The sequence below is a fragment of the Pezoporus occidentalis genome, unplaced genomic scaffold (assembly GCF_034315485.1).
Source record: "Pezoporus occidentalis ecotype Australia unplaced genomic scaffold, CSIRO_AGI_Poc_V1 ctg234, whole genome shotgun sequence".
Classification (NCBI taxonomy): domain Eukaryota; kingdom Metazoa; phylum Chordata; class Aves; order Psittaciformes; family Psittacidae; genus Pezoporus; species Pezoporus occidentalis.
The window spans coordinates 354957-371971 of NW_026914222.1; the positions used below are offsets into that span (position 1 = coordinate 354957).

Here is a 17015-nt window from a genome sequence, read left to right on the forward strand (position 1 = left end):
AGCAGCTGACGAACTGCTTCAGCTCTTGTAACCTGTAGCACAGCCCTTTAGGGCATCATTTACCAAATTTGACCAATATGTTTAACTGTTAAAACAAAATTAGCAAAGGTTTGTATTACACACCGCTTGACTTGTATGTAATTAAGAGTAAACAAGCTCTGTTGTCTCCACTGGTATCTAATATGGTTTTATAATAACCAGACAGAGACAGCCTTTGCTGTTGCGAAATTAATACTATATAGGGTAATGAAAAACTGGGACTGAAAACTTCACTGTAGAGTTTCAAGATACAACAGAACAGAACAGACAAAACTTTTTTATAAAAGATGTGATCAAATACCAGACATGAAAACACTCGGGTTAACTAAAAGACCCTTGGAAAGAAACCATTCTTTAACAAAAAGCCCGTAGAGTTAATAACCAGCAGCCACCTGAGACCCTACCACAGTTTTAACAGCAGCAACAGAAACACAACTAGAAGGGAAATAAAAGACTGTTTCAAACACACTAACAAGATATTACTATAAAATCTAAAAATTTTTCCAAAGCACTAAATAAACCTTTAAGATAGTGAATCACCACAAATAGGTGAAACATGATAAAAATATACAAATGCAAACATATTAAAAATTCATTAATGTACCCTGTAAATACCCTATCACTTAACTGTTTATATTATAAGTTTCAAGGGAATGACAAGTAGGAGGCATTTGTTAATAATTGCTGGGTTTTAGATAGGATCCATGCTTCAACTTTTGTACTTCAAAAGTCAAATGCACAAAATTTTGTAAGATACAACAACATGTTTTCTTTTTGAACAAAAAGTTTTGGTTAGAACTAAAAGTCAGAACTGATTTTTCATCAAACAATTTTCAAAATGTTGTCTCCCATGTAACAGGGGACAGTTCTGTTTGGGTGGGGTTCTTTTGAGAATGCTGTAGCACTAGTACAACAGTACTAGTACAACAGTACAGAACAGCTAAGTACACATGGAAAAAAACCTGCTCAACCAGAAGTCACTGGAAGAAGCGGACCTCATTTCACTAAGGACAAGATGTCATTCTACATTCTAAATATCAGTAAAATTTTAAGAGCTGGAGGCATTAAGTGAAATGAACATTCTTATGCTTACAGAAAGTCTGTACCAGTAATGTTGTAGAGATGGCCATGACATTAACTCATTAATTATGGGATGTTCCTATATTTATTATATATTTTATATATTTTGCATTTATTTTACATATTTTATATTGTGTTTGGTTAATATATTTAGAATATTATTTATATTTTATAATTTTACATACTTACTAGAAAGATGAAAATTTAGTGAGGAAAGGAAAAGAAGTGATGGGACAGTGTGTTATGACTGAAGGTTACCTGTTTATGCAATGACTTACGAATGAAAAAGACTTACCACAGTTCTCTGCCACTCAGTCAAGAAAAGGTTATTTTTATTCTAGTCTTCTGATAGTGCTGTCAGATGCTGCTGTTAGGACTGACAGACAGGATGTACATACAGGCACAATTCTATTTGCACAACAGATGACCACATCAAGCATAACTACACATGTCAAAACACAGGAGTTGGAATTTGACTGGTACCGACGTTGCCCATACATTTTTTTCAAGATGTGAATTTCCGTAGGTAGATATTCTGCAGTAAATGGGCAATACCTCAGGAAGAGAATACTTCTTGGGTTTTGTTCCTCTCTGTCTTTCATCTCTCCATCGCTTTTTTTTTTTATTGGCTGCAACTTTCCTTTTTCTACCTTTGATGTATCCTTCTTTACAACCACATATTCATCCTTACAAAAAGCCTACAAATGCAACACAAGATCAAACACACTCTTGTGAAAACCATATTTCTGTTGACTCAAACTTATGGTCCAAGTCAATGCTGATGCTACAGAAGTCATGGAGATCAGCATAGTAGTGGCAGAAATAGGGCCTTCCTGATGACTGCCTCGTGGGTACACATTACTTGAAAAGCCATCATCTAAACCTCACTTTAGAAGCATTATAGCATAACACAGGCAAAACTCAATTACAAGCAACTTATACTCTAAGGTAACAAGATGTCACTTCATATTAGCCTTTCTTGATTTTCATATAAAAAAGCACAAGGCAGAGAAAGAAAATTTCTGCTGCCCGTTCTCACCTAGGCGCCGTTTCCATGCTTGCAACAGACACACAAACTGTTTTCTCTTATGCCAGACCATTAACTTCTTACATATATTTATATGGAACAAGTGACATCCAGTGGTTGGTACAGTCAATTACTATTCAACTCTCAAGCCCCGTGCTTCAACTCTCTCTCTCCTCCTGTTCCCTGCCTACTCCAAGTGCCCATAGCAAGTCAACCAGTTTCTTTTCTGTTCATTGAGAATTTCTTCAGGACCCTCACGAAAAAAATCACAAAGGAGACTGATACAAGGATTATGGAGGTTAAGGGTCTTTTCCAAACTAAATGTTTCTCTGATTTTATGATTCTAAAATGAATACATTGTATGATAACCAAAGAGCTATGGGATAGCAGGCATTTATTTTACTTTATATTACAGACTCTAAAACAATTAAGTGATAAAAGAATGTTATAAATGTAATTCTATTACAGTTTGAAGTATTTTTATTAATTTTAAAGAAGTATTTGATAAAATATTCAAATCAATTACTCTGGTCTGAAAGACATCAAAAGCTAGACAACACAATATAGTATTTCTAAAAAATGCATTTTTTTCTACCTTGAAATATCCTCTAACTATCCCCCATGCAGACATAACTTTTATTACTGTAGCTTACTTACAGTAAGACACTTCATTGTTTTTTCTGCTGTAACGTGCATTCTATTTTAAATCCTTTCCTAAGCACTTTCAAGATTTTAGTATTTAAAATGAGGTTAACAAACATTGCTGCTAAAGATAAATGGACAAAGTCATTCAAGAACAAATGCCAGAAACATGCACCAGGTAGCTTTAATACCACGTTAATAATTTTAGATCCTATAACAATAAGAAACAGTAGAACATACAGGTTTGTCTGACATGCCACAGAAAACAAATTTTGAGAGAATAATGTAAGACCAAACAATATAGCTGGGAAACAAACCAGAGCTTTCAGGGTAATGTGGCCTTCAAAGCTGAGTACAAGGCCATTTCTAAACAGAAGAAAATGAGGTTTGAAAAATGTGCCCATTCTTTTCCCAACTACATCAATTGCCTAATAAAATAAGTCAACTCTCCCTTTCTTTTTAAGTCTGTTATGACAACAAGAGGCCACCAAACAATAGCAATAACCAAATCCCCAAGAATGAGAAGTCTTTTTCAGAAGACGATGTTGTAGCTGCTTCATTACATATTCTGCACAAGGATTATGTCTCAGTGGTAACAGGACACAAGCTAAGCCAAAGAGAACTAGCTTGGACAATTCTGGAACAAGCTTTTGAAACAGAAAAAAAAACCTCTAAATATGCAACCAGGCAGAAGCATACTTAAATATCTTAGACACTCACAGAAAAACTGTTTATAGAGAGAAGTATCAGCTGAAACCTACATTTTGACCACTCACATCTACATACACCACACATACAAACAGCTTTGCATCCACTGTTTGGACCTCAACAGTATCTATTCCTACAGGATTTTAATAAAGGATGGCAAAACACCAGCCTTAAAAAATGTGCTCATTTTGTGGCAACTCATATATCACACCCTGAACACTTACAAAGGTCCTAACACCTCTACTTGTAAAGTAGAGGTATTGCCATAACAGGCAAACTGGGACTCCCCTTCTTAGAATATCAAACCTTCCCTAGCACAGAAAGATTATTTAAGGGGCTTTCTTTTCAACCATCCCTTACATTGGGCCCTAAAACATACTTTCTGTACAAGAAATATAATCCAGTAAAAGGATAATGGGTTTTCTTATCTACAGTTTAATCAGAAAACATGAATTTCATATTTCAAAAATTAAAATCTCAACATTTGCATTTGTTAAATTCCTCTATTTTAACAGCTTGTGAATACTAACCTAAATCACAAGTATCTCCTAATAGGAGCACTGAAATTTGTGGATACAGGATCAGATGCAGAACGGATAAAATGTCTTTATTTTGTGTCTTTATTTTGATGAAACTTTTAATATAGAGAACTGAAAATTTTCACAAAATAAAAAAGCTGCTTTAGATCCCCAACTCCTATTTTTCTAAGTTCCCTTTGTATTATCTTTGTATGCAACACAATTTAACATTTTCAAACCATAGTCATTATTTTCCATGTTTCCATCCCGATAAACCATAGCCCCCTCCAACACAAAGCATAGACAATTAAGAATTTAACAAAAACTAATTTTCACCCACAAAATGTATCCAATACTGCAAGTTCATCAGCGTAACTCCCAAACCGATTGCAACTATTCTTAAAAGACATAAGGGAATTAATTTTTGGAGCTAGACAAAAGGGAGTCGATATTAACTTTGCTTTGAAATGGAAAAATATAATGAATTTAAATTCTGGCAGAATGCTTCGGTATTTCCTGCAAAGTACATAAGTCTTCAGGTATGGTAAACTTAGTGTCAAACTGATCAAAACCTGATCTACTTCCCTATCCTAACCTAATGTATTACTTGGTAAGTCTGGCTGAGAGTCAAATCAGTATATTCTGAAGATAAAATAAGAAAGATACTGATTGAAAACTAAGCTCAAATACTGACTTTTGCACCTCACCAACATGCTTTTTTGAGGGAAGGAAAAAAAAAAACAAAACCCCAAACAAAACAACAAAAAACAAGCAAACCAAAAACGTTGCCTGCTGGAACAATTCTAACAAAACATCTTTGGAAGATACTTATCTTCCAAATACTAAAACATATTTCTGAAAGGACAAGTAAGCTAAAATACTCCAGGTTTATTGAAAACTAATGGTAGAATACCACCCAACAAACAAAATCAACACAGGAGGAGTCTGGAGACTACATGGGTTTCAGGTGCTGTTTGGTAAAAGATCCAGCTTTCTTCTTTCCCTTTTTAAGAGCTGACAGTTTTAAAGACAATTATTTTGAGAAGAATGCATACACAGAAGCAATGTGTTGCTAAGACTACTACTTATATTATTTAAAAAATAGTTGCTGTTTGTAAGCCATTGTGCATTTTCTGATATGGAAGGATATCACACCCATTCAAACACTGAGATTTAACTGTTCAGCCCAAAGCCACAGAGCTGGTCCTTGAATAGAATGGAAATAGAGCTGGAAATAGAATGGAAAGAGAACTGATTGCTACAAAAGTCAAGCTCAAGCCCTCTTGAAAATTTTCTCATTTGTCATGTCATCGACAACAAAATTTCAGATGTCTCCTTATCCAGAGGATACACCGCAATTCATCAGAAAGACCAGCACAGCATATCCACAGGGCAAGCAAAACAAGTCTTTTTATCTCAAAAGTTACACTGAGCTCTTTGAACCATATTTTGGTCTTCACTGCCATCTTAGCTTCATCCCAACATTGTTTTGCTCAACCTTTTATTAAAATCTTTTTCAATAAATAGGAGGAATTGCAATATATGCATGACTACAGTAATTTCAAGGTAATACACTAGAGTATGCTTCCAAACTAAAACTAAAGTTTCTTATTCATATCATCTCCCATTCAGGCAATATTCACTATATTGAGATCTTTAATGATCATCATAGGTATCTTAAAGAGTAAATGAATCATAGAATCAACCTGACTTCAAAACGATTACAACATGAAAATTATAGCAACACTTACCAAATTGCACTATGTTGATAACACTTTTCTGTTTTTAAAATTCAAATATAAATAGATGACCTCATATCATATGGCTCATAAAACCAACTTCAATGGATACATTTGGAGAGAGCATGCTGATGAAAAATAAGGATTGTTGATGTGCCTATAAATTACAGAATAGAGAACTTCCTGTGTTGTGTCCTCACATTAACAAATCCACCATAAAACACTTGAAAACTTAAGTTCATTGTACCATGGCCTATGACAACAGTGAGCTTCTGAGAATGCAAAATCAGAAAACCAAATGGTTTTTCGTATCCACATCTGTAATATTTTAATAGGGAGAATGGGCAACTGCTAGTTATTACTGCATGAGACAGCTTTAACATCTGCTTGAGCTTTTTAAGTACACTAGCTTTAGTTTCCATTCTGCTAAGGATTTTTTAAATTATGGGTTAGACTGACCATGTAATAGAATAACTTAATTTCATGCTATGCTAGAGTTCAACCTCAATCTTCTTTCAGAAGACACTTCTGATTGAGTGTGAAGCCTTCTTAGCCCTTTTGTTCTCCAGTTCCTTTGTTTCTTCCTTTCTTTAATAGGGAAAGGGTTATAATAACCAGGTTTATGGGTTTTGTCTACAAGGAACAGGAAAAGAAGGCCAAGAGACACACAAAACCTTCTCTCACACCTAATTGCAAAACATCACACTGTTAGTGACGCTCATATTCAGCACATCAAACAGAACTGCATCACATACAACCTTATTTTTAAAGCTGTACTTACACGGGAAGGTGTGATCTTTGTAGCAAGACTACTTTCCTTAAAAGTCATTAAGATGATAGCTCTGGAAAAAGGGCTGTAAATTAGTCCCTTAATGTCTCAAGCAATACCTTAAATCGATGTTTTAGGACAGGTTTTGCTACTTCAAATTATCACCTTTTGGGAACTTTGACCTTCAAATATTACTAAACCTATTTATGAAGATATGTAAGTATCTTCCTCTCAGGAAGTTAAACACTAGTTTAACAAAGTTAACGTGATATAGAATCATAGAATAGTTAGGGTTGGAAAGAACCTTAAGATCATCTAGTTCCACCCCCCCTGCCATGGGCAGGGACACCTCACACTAAACCATCTCACCCAAGGCTCTGTCCAACCTGGCCTTGAATAGTCCCAGGGATGGAGCATTCACAGCCCCTCTGGGCAACCCATATATGCTCTTTGCAGCTACAGAGCAGTTGGATTACACAAGTCATCAGCATTTGCACTTCTTTAGAATTATTTTTTTTTAAACACCACCCCACACTAGTGGTATCATTGGAAAAATACTCACTGCAAGTCTAATGAAATGGGTATTTGAGCTGCACTGCTTAGGTGCAAAGTATCCAGACCTCCTAGTGTTCACACGCCTTCCTGCCAAGTTTTTCTGCAGAAACTGAGAGCTTATATAAAAATATAATTATTCTTATAGAGCAAAAATCTTTTTCTGTTTTGGAGTGGGTTGTTTTTTGAATTTAAATTTTTAGTTAACTAATTACAACTAACTAAGCCTTAGACTGGAAAGAAGTGAATTATACCCTCTTGATCTGCCTTATGCTCTGGAGATCTGGAAATCTACCTTAGTAATTACTTTGGCACAACAGAATCAAACCTGGAAAAAAGGCACTTGGTGTCGAGGATATGAAATGCACCCTATATGCTTGAGGATATTTACTGTGAACTACAGCTAATCTGCTTCTACAGACTGAATGCACATTCACAGCACTAAAGCATCTTCTACCGTTGTTTCAAAAGAATCCAAGTTTGTGTACTCCAAGACTGCTCGGCAACAGAAACCAAAACTTAGCAAGTGAAGGAAACTGCGATTCACTTCAAAAGCCAGGTTTTTATTGAAACTGAAATACAAAAGTAGATTCAGTCCCTAATTTCCCTATCTGAATTAGCCAGAAATGCCTGCTTGCTACAAGGAACCAACATAGCAGGATATATGTAACTCATTAGATTAATATATGGTTTCTAAAATTCCAGACTAACATAAGAGTTTGAGAAACAGATTGATGGATTAATAGTTCACATAGCTGCAAACTTGTCATTTGGCAATCAGTTAAATTCCCCTATTTACAAAATGTTACAAAGCCAATTTGCCATCATGAAACTCCATGTTTCTCAGGAAGAAAGTAAACACAGTGTGTGCTAGAAACAGCAGCTTTTACAGTTAGAATTTAACTTCTGATCTGAGTAAGTTACTGGCTCAAGAAAAGCAAAGAACAGGGAAATAATAGGCCAGGCATCCTAACCATGACCATGGGAAGGGTATATAACCGATAGGCCTTCAGAATATCACGTAAAACAAGACAACTGGGTAAAGGCAGGATGATTTTACCATGGATGCATCATACCTGACCAACATGACTGCCTTCTGCAGTGAGATGGTTGACCCTGAGGACACATGAATCATAGAATAGTTAGGGTTGGAAAGGACCTTAAGATCATCTAGTTCCAAACCCCCTGCCATGGGCAGGGACACCTCACACTAAACCATGTCACCCAAGGCTTCGTCCAGCCTGGTCTTGAACACTGTCAGGGACGGAGCATTCATGACTTCCCTGGGCAACCAATTCCAGTGACTCAACACCCTAACAGGAAGGAATTTCCTTCTTATACCCAGTCTAAACTTCCCCTGTTTAAGTTTTAACCCATTACTCCTTGTCCTGTCACTAAAGTCCCTAATGAAGAGTCCCTCCCCAGCATCCTTATAGGCCCCCTTCAGATACTGGAAGGCTGCTATGAGGTCTCCACGCAGCCTTCTCTTCTCCAGGCTGAACAGACCCAACTTTCTCAGCCTGTCTTCATATGGGAGGTGCTCCAGTCCCCTGATCATCCTCGTGGCCCTCCTCTGGACTCGCTGCAACAGTTCCATGTCCTTTTTATGCTGAGGACACCAGAACTGCACACAATACTCCAGGTGAGGTCTCACAAGAGCAGAGTATAGGGGTGGGATCACCTCCTTCGACCTGCTGGTCACGCTCCTTTTGGTGCAGCCCAGGATATGGTTGGCTTTCTGGGCTGCAAGCGCACACTGAAGACGGCTCATGCTCATTTTCTCATCGACCAGCACCCCCAAGTCCTTCTCCACAGGGCTGCTCTGAATCTCTTTCCTGCCCAGCCTGTAGCTGTGCCTGGCATTGCTCCAACCCAGGTGTAGGACCTAGCATTTGGCATGGTTAAACTTCATCAGGTTGGCATCAGCCCACCTCACAAGCGTGTCAAGGTCCCTCTGGATGGCATTCCTTCCCTCCAGCGTCTCAACCAAACCACACAGCTTGGTGTCATCTGCAAACTTGCTGAGGGCGCACTCAATCCCACTGTCCATGGCAGTGACGAAGATGTTGAACAAGACCGGTCCCAACACCGATCCCTGAGGGACACCACTCGTTACTGGTCTCCAGCTGGAGACCAAGCCATTGACCACAATAATTTGTGTGCAGCCATCCAGCCAGTTCTTTATCCACCGAGTGGTCCATCCATCAAATTGATGTCTCCCCAATTTCGAGACAAGGATGTCGTGTGGGGCAGTGTTGAACGCTTTGCACAAGTCCAGGTAGATGACATCAACTGCTCCACCCCTGTCCATCAGTTCCGCAGCCCCATCATAGAAGGCCACCAAATTGGTCAGGCAGGATTTCCCCTTAGTGAAGCCATGCTGGCTGTCACCAAGCACCTTGTTGTTTTTCATGTGCCTTAGCATGCCTTCCAGGAGAATCTGCTCCAAGATTTTGCCAGGCACAGAGGTGACACTGACTGGTCTGTAATTTCCCAGGTCATCCATTTTCCCCTTCTTGAAAATGGGAGTTATATTTCCCTTTTTCCAGTCATCGGGAACTTCACCTGACTGCCATGATTTCTCAAATATGATGGCCAGTGGCTTAGCAACTTCATTTGCCAGCTCCTTCAGGACCCGCAGATGGATTTCATCAGGACCCGTGGACTTGTGCACGTTCAGATTTTTAAGATGGTCTCGAACCAGATCCTCTCCTACAGTGGGCCCAAGGTCTTCATTCTCACAGTCCGTGTGTCTGCCTTCCAAGACTTGGGTGGTGTGGTCAGAGCCTTTGCCAGTGAAGACCGAGGCAAAGAAGTCATTCAGAACCTCAGCCTTCTCCAAATCCTGTGTAGCTAGTTCTCCCAAGAGCTTCCTGAGGGGGCCTACATTCTCCCTAGTTTTTTATTTGCTATGTACCTGTAGAATCACTTCTTGTTATCCTTAACATCCCTAGCCAAGTTTAATTCTAACTGGGCCTTAGCTTTCCTAACCTGGTCCCTAGCTCCCCAGACAACATCCCTGTACTCTTCCCAGAACGCCTGTCCTTGCTTCCACGTTTTATAAGCCTCTTTTTTCACTTGAAGTTTCCTCAGGAGCTCCTTATCCATCCAAGGAGGTCTCCTGGCCCTCCTGCTGCACTTCCTTCTAGTTGGGATGCAACACTCCTGAGCTTGTAGCTGGTGATCCTTGAATATCAACCATGAGTTTTGGCCCCCTCTGCCCTCCAGGGCTGTATCCCATGGAACCTTACTAAGCAGGTTCCTGAAGAGGCCAAAGTCTGCTCAATTGAAGTCCAGGGCATTGAGCTTGCTGCACGCTCTTCTCACTGTCCTGAGGATTTCAAATTCAACCATCTTCTGATCGCTGCATCCAAGGCTGCCCTGGAGCATCACATTTCCAACCAGCCCTTCCCTGTTGGTGAGCACGAGGTCAAGCATGGCGTCTCTCCTTGTCGGCTCCTCTATTACTTGCAGAAGGAAGTTGTCTTCTACACAATCGAGGAATCTCCTGGATTGCTTGTGCCAGGCTGTACCGTCCTTCCAACAGATGTCAGGGTGGTTGAAGTCACCCATGAGAACAAGGGCCTGTGACCGTGAGGTTTTTCCTATCTGTCTATAGAGTGCTTCATCCACAGGTTCTTCTTGATCAGGCGGTCTGTAACAGATCCCCACAGTAATGTCTCCCATTGCTATTTTCCCTTTAACCCTGACCCACAAACTCTCTGTGGACTGCTCACCTGTCCCCAGACAGAGTTCCATACTCTCCAGCCTATCCCTAACATAAAGAGCAACTCCCCCTCCCCGCCTGCTGGGCCTGTCTTTTCTAAAACGCCTGTAACCTTCCATTCCAACACTCCATTCATAGGAGCCATGAAGAGTGAAGGATTTTCATACCTTGGCTTTTTGCAAGGCCTTTGACAAGGTTTCATACAGTATGCAGGCACTTTAGTGACATACAGTTTGCACAGGTGGAGCATCAACCAGACTCTAATGGTTGTGCTAACAGTAAGAAATCCAGCTAGTGGTGAAGTAACAGTATCATGAGGGGGTCAGTACTGAAGTCTTGATTTTCCTTATTATTGACCTGGACAATCAGGAGGAAATCATTCGTAACAAGCTCACAGGTTTTACAAAGTTGCAGGAACAAATTATTTCTGGAGGGCATGACTGCCAGAGGGACCTCAGCAAGCTAAGAAACAGGTTGACAGGAATCTGATGAGCTCCAAAGCAAACACAAAAAAAAACATTACTCAGATAGAATAACCCACACAACAGCACAGAGCGCAGGACAACTAGCAAGAAAACAAGATGGTCCCACTATACCATCATGAACCGCGAAACAATACCACAACCTTGCAGCAAAGGCCAACCACTTATTGGACTGCTTCAGTAAGCACGTAGCTCAGAGGTAAAAGTGATGATTTCCCTGCACTTCATACTTATGAGACTGCATCTGCATTAACGTGTCCAGTAAAAGAAACCACTAACACACCAAAGTGAGCCAAGCTAGAACTTATCATTCATGCAACATACAAGGAGAAACGAAAGACAGTGTTTTTCAGGCATAGATGGATAAGGGCAGAGTTTTCATGTCGTATTCAGTAAGACTGGTGAAAAAAGACTCTTTTCAGAGGGACAAGGCAACAGGATTAGGCTAGCTAATGCACCCAAATTGCAGCAAAGGCAATTCAATAGATACGAAAGAAAAAAATCGTTCACAATGGGAAGAATCAAACACTGGAACAGAGAAGCTATGGCACCTCCACCCATGAAATGTTCAAATCAAAGCATGCAGCTTCTGATCAAACTGCAGGCAGGCAGCTCAACAGGGAAGATGGGTTAACTCATGAATTAATGCCAGGCTGCAGCCTCTGAGTCTTGGCTTGACCAAAACTCAAAGAAAACACAAAAGCTGCATGTCAGACTTGTGTAACGATACAACTGAACAGACCAGCAGATGCCTGAAGTTACTATCATTCACTCCAAAGGTAGAAACTGAAATCTTCACAAAAATCAACTTGACCATCTTGTAGATCAAAATAACTAAGAACTGAAGCAAACTTATATGGTATCAGGCTCAAGGGCATAGGATTAATCTCACGCCTCAGCCAAGTTAGCTCTTACAGCTTTTTCAGGGTTTTTTTTTTAAGTTAAAAAGGCAACAAATATTGGGATCAACTGCTCTCAGAAGTTGTCTAACCCTTTTTATTTACTAGAAGTTGCTACAGTCATGTAACTTCATTTTAAAGAACTATTCAAATTAAAAAGCCAAGAAATATGCATATTTCACTGACTCCTTTTCATTACATTCTTCAGTCTCAACATCCTTGGTAGCAATTTGATCTTCTGACTTCCAGAAAGAATCTCAGATACTTACCCACTCAACAAACAACAGGAGAGAAAAGAGACAGTGATCAATAAGAAAAATAATTGACTTTATTAGCACTTCAATGATCAGCTGGTGTTCCATGGTAAAGCACAGCTTTGAAGATAACACTGGCACCTCTAATCCAACATAATGGTATGGATACATTTTTAATTTTTTTAAGTTCCTCCCATATTGTTTTTATTTGTAGGTTTTGTTGTGTTTTTTAAAAAGCTACTTGTAAGCAGAAACATGTTGCATACAGAGTTAGATACATCATGTTTGACAAGACAAAAATTAATGCTTTAGGATGTTAAATCCCTTCAAATCCCATCTTGTCTAGTTGGGAGACAGACAGAGGATTATTTCCTTGCCTTTCCTGCTCACCCATTTTCCTATTTTTTGCATACCTAAAAGAAAAGTTGAATATAATGAAATCAAGAAGCCATATACACTACAATCAAATATAGCTGCCACAATGTTTTAAAATTAAAATTTAATTACAAGTTTTTTCCTGCAGTGTACAACATATTAATGCTTACATGAAAATTTTTATTTCAAATTATATGAAAGAGATTTGCAAAAAGGGTAGCTTCCTTAGTACATTGTTACAACCCTTAATATAATTCTTATCAGTTCAAAGTCTGTGTTTTAAGTGATTTTCACATAAAAACAGAGGTAGCTAAGTAGAAATACTATTTTTTAAATGAGGTCTCTGTACATGGTATAATAAAAAAATGTTTGTTCTATGAATCAAAATGGATTAATTTCAAGACTTACTTCATAACAATTTGTCTTCCCCAAATAGGACTGCTTTCTATCACAAGTACAGCTATTTCTATTTAGCCTTTGTCACCATGGACAGTTGCTACATGATTGTGGAAACATGATAAAGTTATTTTAATAGGCAAATATTTGAGTTCCACTCAAGTACACTTAACATAATAAAAACAAAATGGTAATCTATGTCATAATGTAATTTAATTCTTTGCTGAACTTATTATGGGAATTTAACAGCGCTTTTAATTAGAGAGAAGTCAAATAATCAAAACACTGGATTTTAAGATTGGTATGTTTCTGTGCTGTTCAAACAATAGCTTATTTATTTAGAAAAATTCTAATAAAACTCCAGCATCTTAAATATGTTCGGAAGTGCATTTTCCAGCATCACAAAAATGTTAATTAAGAAAGCATCACTGAATTTCAAAGTAGCAAATACAGTGAAAAGTCTAAGTGAACATAAACTGAAACAGTGTTCCAAATTCTGTGAACAGATCGGGTATGCGACATGTTCTGCCTCTGCAGAACGGACCATATTTTTCCTCAGACACTTAAAAAGGCAACAAGTGGAAAAAATGGAGAACTTAGCAGCTGCTTAAAAAAGCTAAGCAGTGCAAGTATGTGTACTTTTCCTTCTCAGACTTGAGAAATCATTGGGTAGGTCCCTGAAATCCTGTGTTTACATAATGTAAGCGGACACTACAAAAAAGTGGAACTGTTCTTCTGAAGAAAAGTAACCTTCCTAGAATGTTCCTGATTCACAGCATCCATAAAATCCCCAAAAGAAACAGAATATTCTGTTCAGAGTCTCAGATCATGTAAGCATCTATTTGCATCTGCTTGCATCTGTTTGCAATTTGCTTGAAGTTTTGATGAAATAAATAGTTGTTTTGTCCATACTGGCCAAAGAACAACTTTGATGATAAGACAGAATACAGGTTTGGCACAGTATTTTCTACTGAATTACCATGACAGAAGTACAGACAGTAAGGAGGAAGAAGCCAGTAACTACTTAAAAGATGCCCATGAGTTATTAGTTCCTGCTTCTAACAGCTTAGTGTTAACCTTAAAAAGCACATTTTCATTCCTTAATGCATTGCCTCATGGGAGATTCAGTTTGAAGGCCTAATATGGCCATCTTTTCATAAAGCCTGTATCCCATCCATGGCAGTGTTCAAGGCCAGGTTGGATGGTGCTTTGAGCAACCTGGTCTAATGGAACCATGGCAGGGAGATGGAACTAGATGATCTTAAGTTTGGTTTCCAAACCAAACCATTCTATGATTCAATGATTCCCTAACTGAACTACATCTCCTAGGAGTCAATGCAGTCTTCTTCAAATGCTGGCTGTATTATGACAGTAAAGAATTCTTCTATAACTCTTTTTTCACAACCTATGTGACAAAACATTAACTGCAATCATGAGTGGAATACAAAATCAGTATTTAATTTTGATACAATTCCCTGACTTTTGCCTGCAGGGCATCACAAGTCTTCTTAGCATCTCCCAACAACATGGCAGTATTAGGCTTGTAGAAGATTGGATTGTCCACCGCTGCATAACCAACTCCCAAAGACCTCTTCATTACAATGACCTGCACATAAAGAGTTCATGTTTGAAACAGCAAAAACCAACTGCAATCCCTCCTCTAAACAAAGATAACACAAAAAGCAACTTCCACAAACTAAGGGAGAGGAAGACGCATTCAAAATAGGGTACTCACTGCTATGAAACTCTATTTCAAATTTTAACACAGGTGACAGAATTGATAACCAAACCATTTTCAGAAACATTTATTATTAAACACAATATTACACAGCACATGAAGAGACTGTGGATGCTACATATGCATATACTTTCACTTATTCCGTATAATAACATCAAAGCAAGATGGGCACTGATGATTGTAACAGGGTTTTGAGGCTTTTCTATTTTGAATTATTTTAAGAGCCAATTCCCTGATAGCAACACAATTCAGATGAACATTCACATCAATACTTGGTGCAACATTTCTCTAGACTTCTCCAGACCATTACTCTGCATTACTTCATACATGAGATTTTGGGGTTTTCTAATCCTAAAATAAATGTCAGCCAGTTTTAGACATTAAATGCTCAATTAGTTAACCATGGCACCTTCAGCAGAGAAACTATGAAGCTTTACTAGCTTCACCCATATACATGTTTATTTCCCAGTTTGCAACACCCTGATAAATATCTGCGCCTACCACTGAGTATCTGAATAGCTAAACCCTCAGAAGAACTGAGGTTACATCTGGGTTCAGAACAAACTACCAAAGATTTCACAATGAGGCAACTCAAGTCTATGTATTTTAGAGGAAACAACGTTGCTTTTGAAGAGCAAAACTGGTGAGGTAATTAAACTGTCAGCTCAACCTGGACAAACTAAGCTCTACTCAAACCCAGCCAGTTACTGTTTTGATTCTTTTTATTTAAGCATATTATTCATTTTTGTATTTTCACTCCAATATCAAAGTTGTCAATCAAATTTCCTATGAACTTAAAAAAGCAGGTATTTGTACAGAAATGCTTCAGGACTGCAAATGTGAGCAGAATATAATTTACGCTAATCGCATTTTTTAATAGAAGCACTTTCATTGGTCTTTTCTACTGCAATCACCACTAGACTCACTAAAGCATTCGCTGATGATTATAAAATCATGAATAATGCATCACACTTTCAAAGTACTGACTGTTTTGTTGGACAACTTGCAGAAAAACTTCTCATGGAAACCAGAAGAGTCGGAGAATCTTGTTAGCTTATCCTATAAATTTTTTTATTTTTTTTTTTTTAAAGCATGCTTCCTAAGGTAAGTGCTAATGAAACTCTGTTAATTTCACCTGTTTGGACTTCCAGACTTCAAGAACTGGCATTCCAGCAATGATAGAGTTTGGATCTTCCTGAGCTGCCGAATTAACTGTATCATTTGCACCAATTACAAGGACCAAATCAGTTTCTGCAGCAAGACAAAGAAAATAAGACTGATGAAAAATTATCTGAAACCTGAACAGTGATGCTGATGTATTTTTGTGTTAAATCTGATCTTCAGAGGCAGAAAAACCTGTTATGGCACGTACTCTACAACATTTATAGGGACTTCATTCACAAGTATTTTTCAAATTTATGAGACAAGTTATATGTGAGAGGCAAGTGTGCTACAAACTACCCCAAGCAAACTGCAAACATCCAGAACCCTGTTCTAAGGGACTTGTTAGATCATTCCACCTGACAAACTTAACTCCTTTGACATTTAAATGTAGTTTCATAGACACATAGTACCATTACTTTCAAATCTCCTTGTGCCTAGCTTTTCCTTTGACTACATTCTTTTGAAAAACCTTTTACCAGTAACTTTCTGATTTTTAAATAGATGTAAGAAAGCAAGATGTCTGTACAATGCTAAACTGGTTTGCAAGACATGACAGGGTCAAGTCATCCACGACACCTGACTTAAAAAAGTCAGTAAAAAGTAGTTTTCCTGTATGGGGCAGTAACAGAGGGAAAAAAAGGACACAGCACATCACTTATTTCACAGATACAAACTAAAAAAGAACACTGATCTCTCGGTACTGCCCTCTTCTGTACACCTGCATTCAGTATTACCCTTTGCTTTACATGTCCGTACTTTCTGCTCCTGAGTCACACTATTTCTTGTATTCCTCTGTGCTCACTTGCCATCACCTGGGAGAGGCCTCAGACTGCAAGAGAAAGGCCTCCTGCTCCTCTACAGCAGTATCATGACTGGCACAAAGAGAAACTGAATGGTCTGACTGAG

At 38.4% G+C, this 17015-nt stretch overlaps 1 protein-coding gene across 3 annotated transcripts in view; it reads right to left on the reverse strand.

The window, feature by feature from the left end:
• Positions 1-12488: 12488 nt before the first annotated feature.
• Positions 12489-17015, reverse strand: part of NNT (nicotinamide nucleotide transhydrogenase) — a 50526-nt gene continuing 45999 nt past the window's right edge. For all 3 annotated transcript variants that reach the window (XM_062621781.1, XM_062621782.1, XM_062621783.1), the window contains exons 21-22: positions 16081-16196; positions 12489-14813 (exon numbers count right to left, since the gene is read on the reverse strand). In XM_062621781.1, coding sequence (XP_062477765.1) covers positions 14664-14813; positions 16081-16196 — 266 coding nt within the window. In that variant the 3' untranslated portion in view covers positions 12489-14663. The remainder of the gene's footprint in view (positions 14814-16080; positions 16197-17015) is intronic.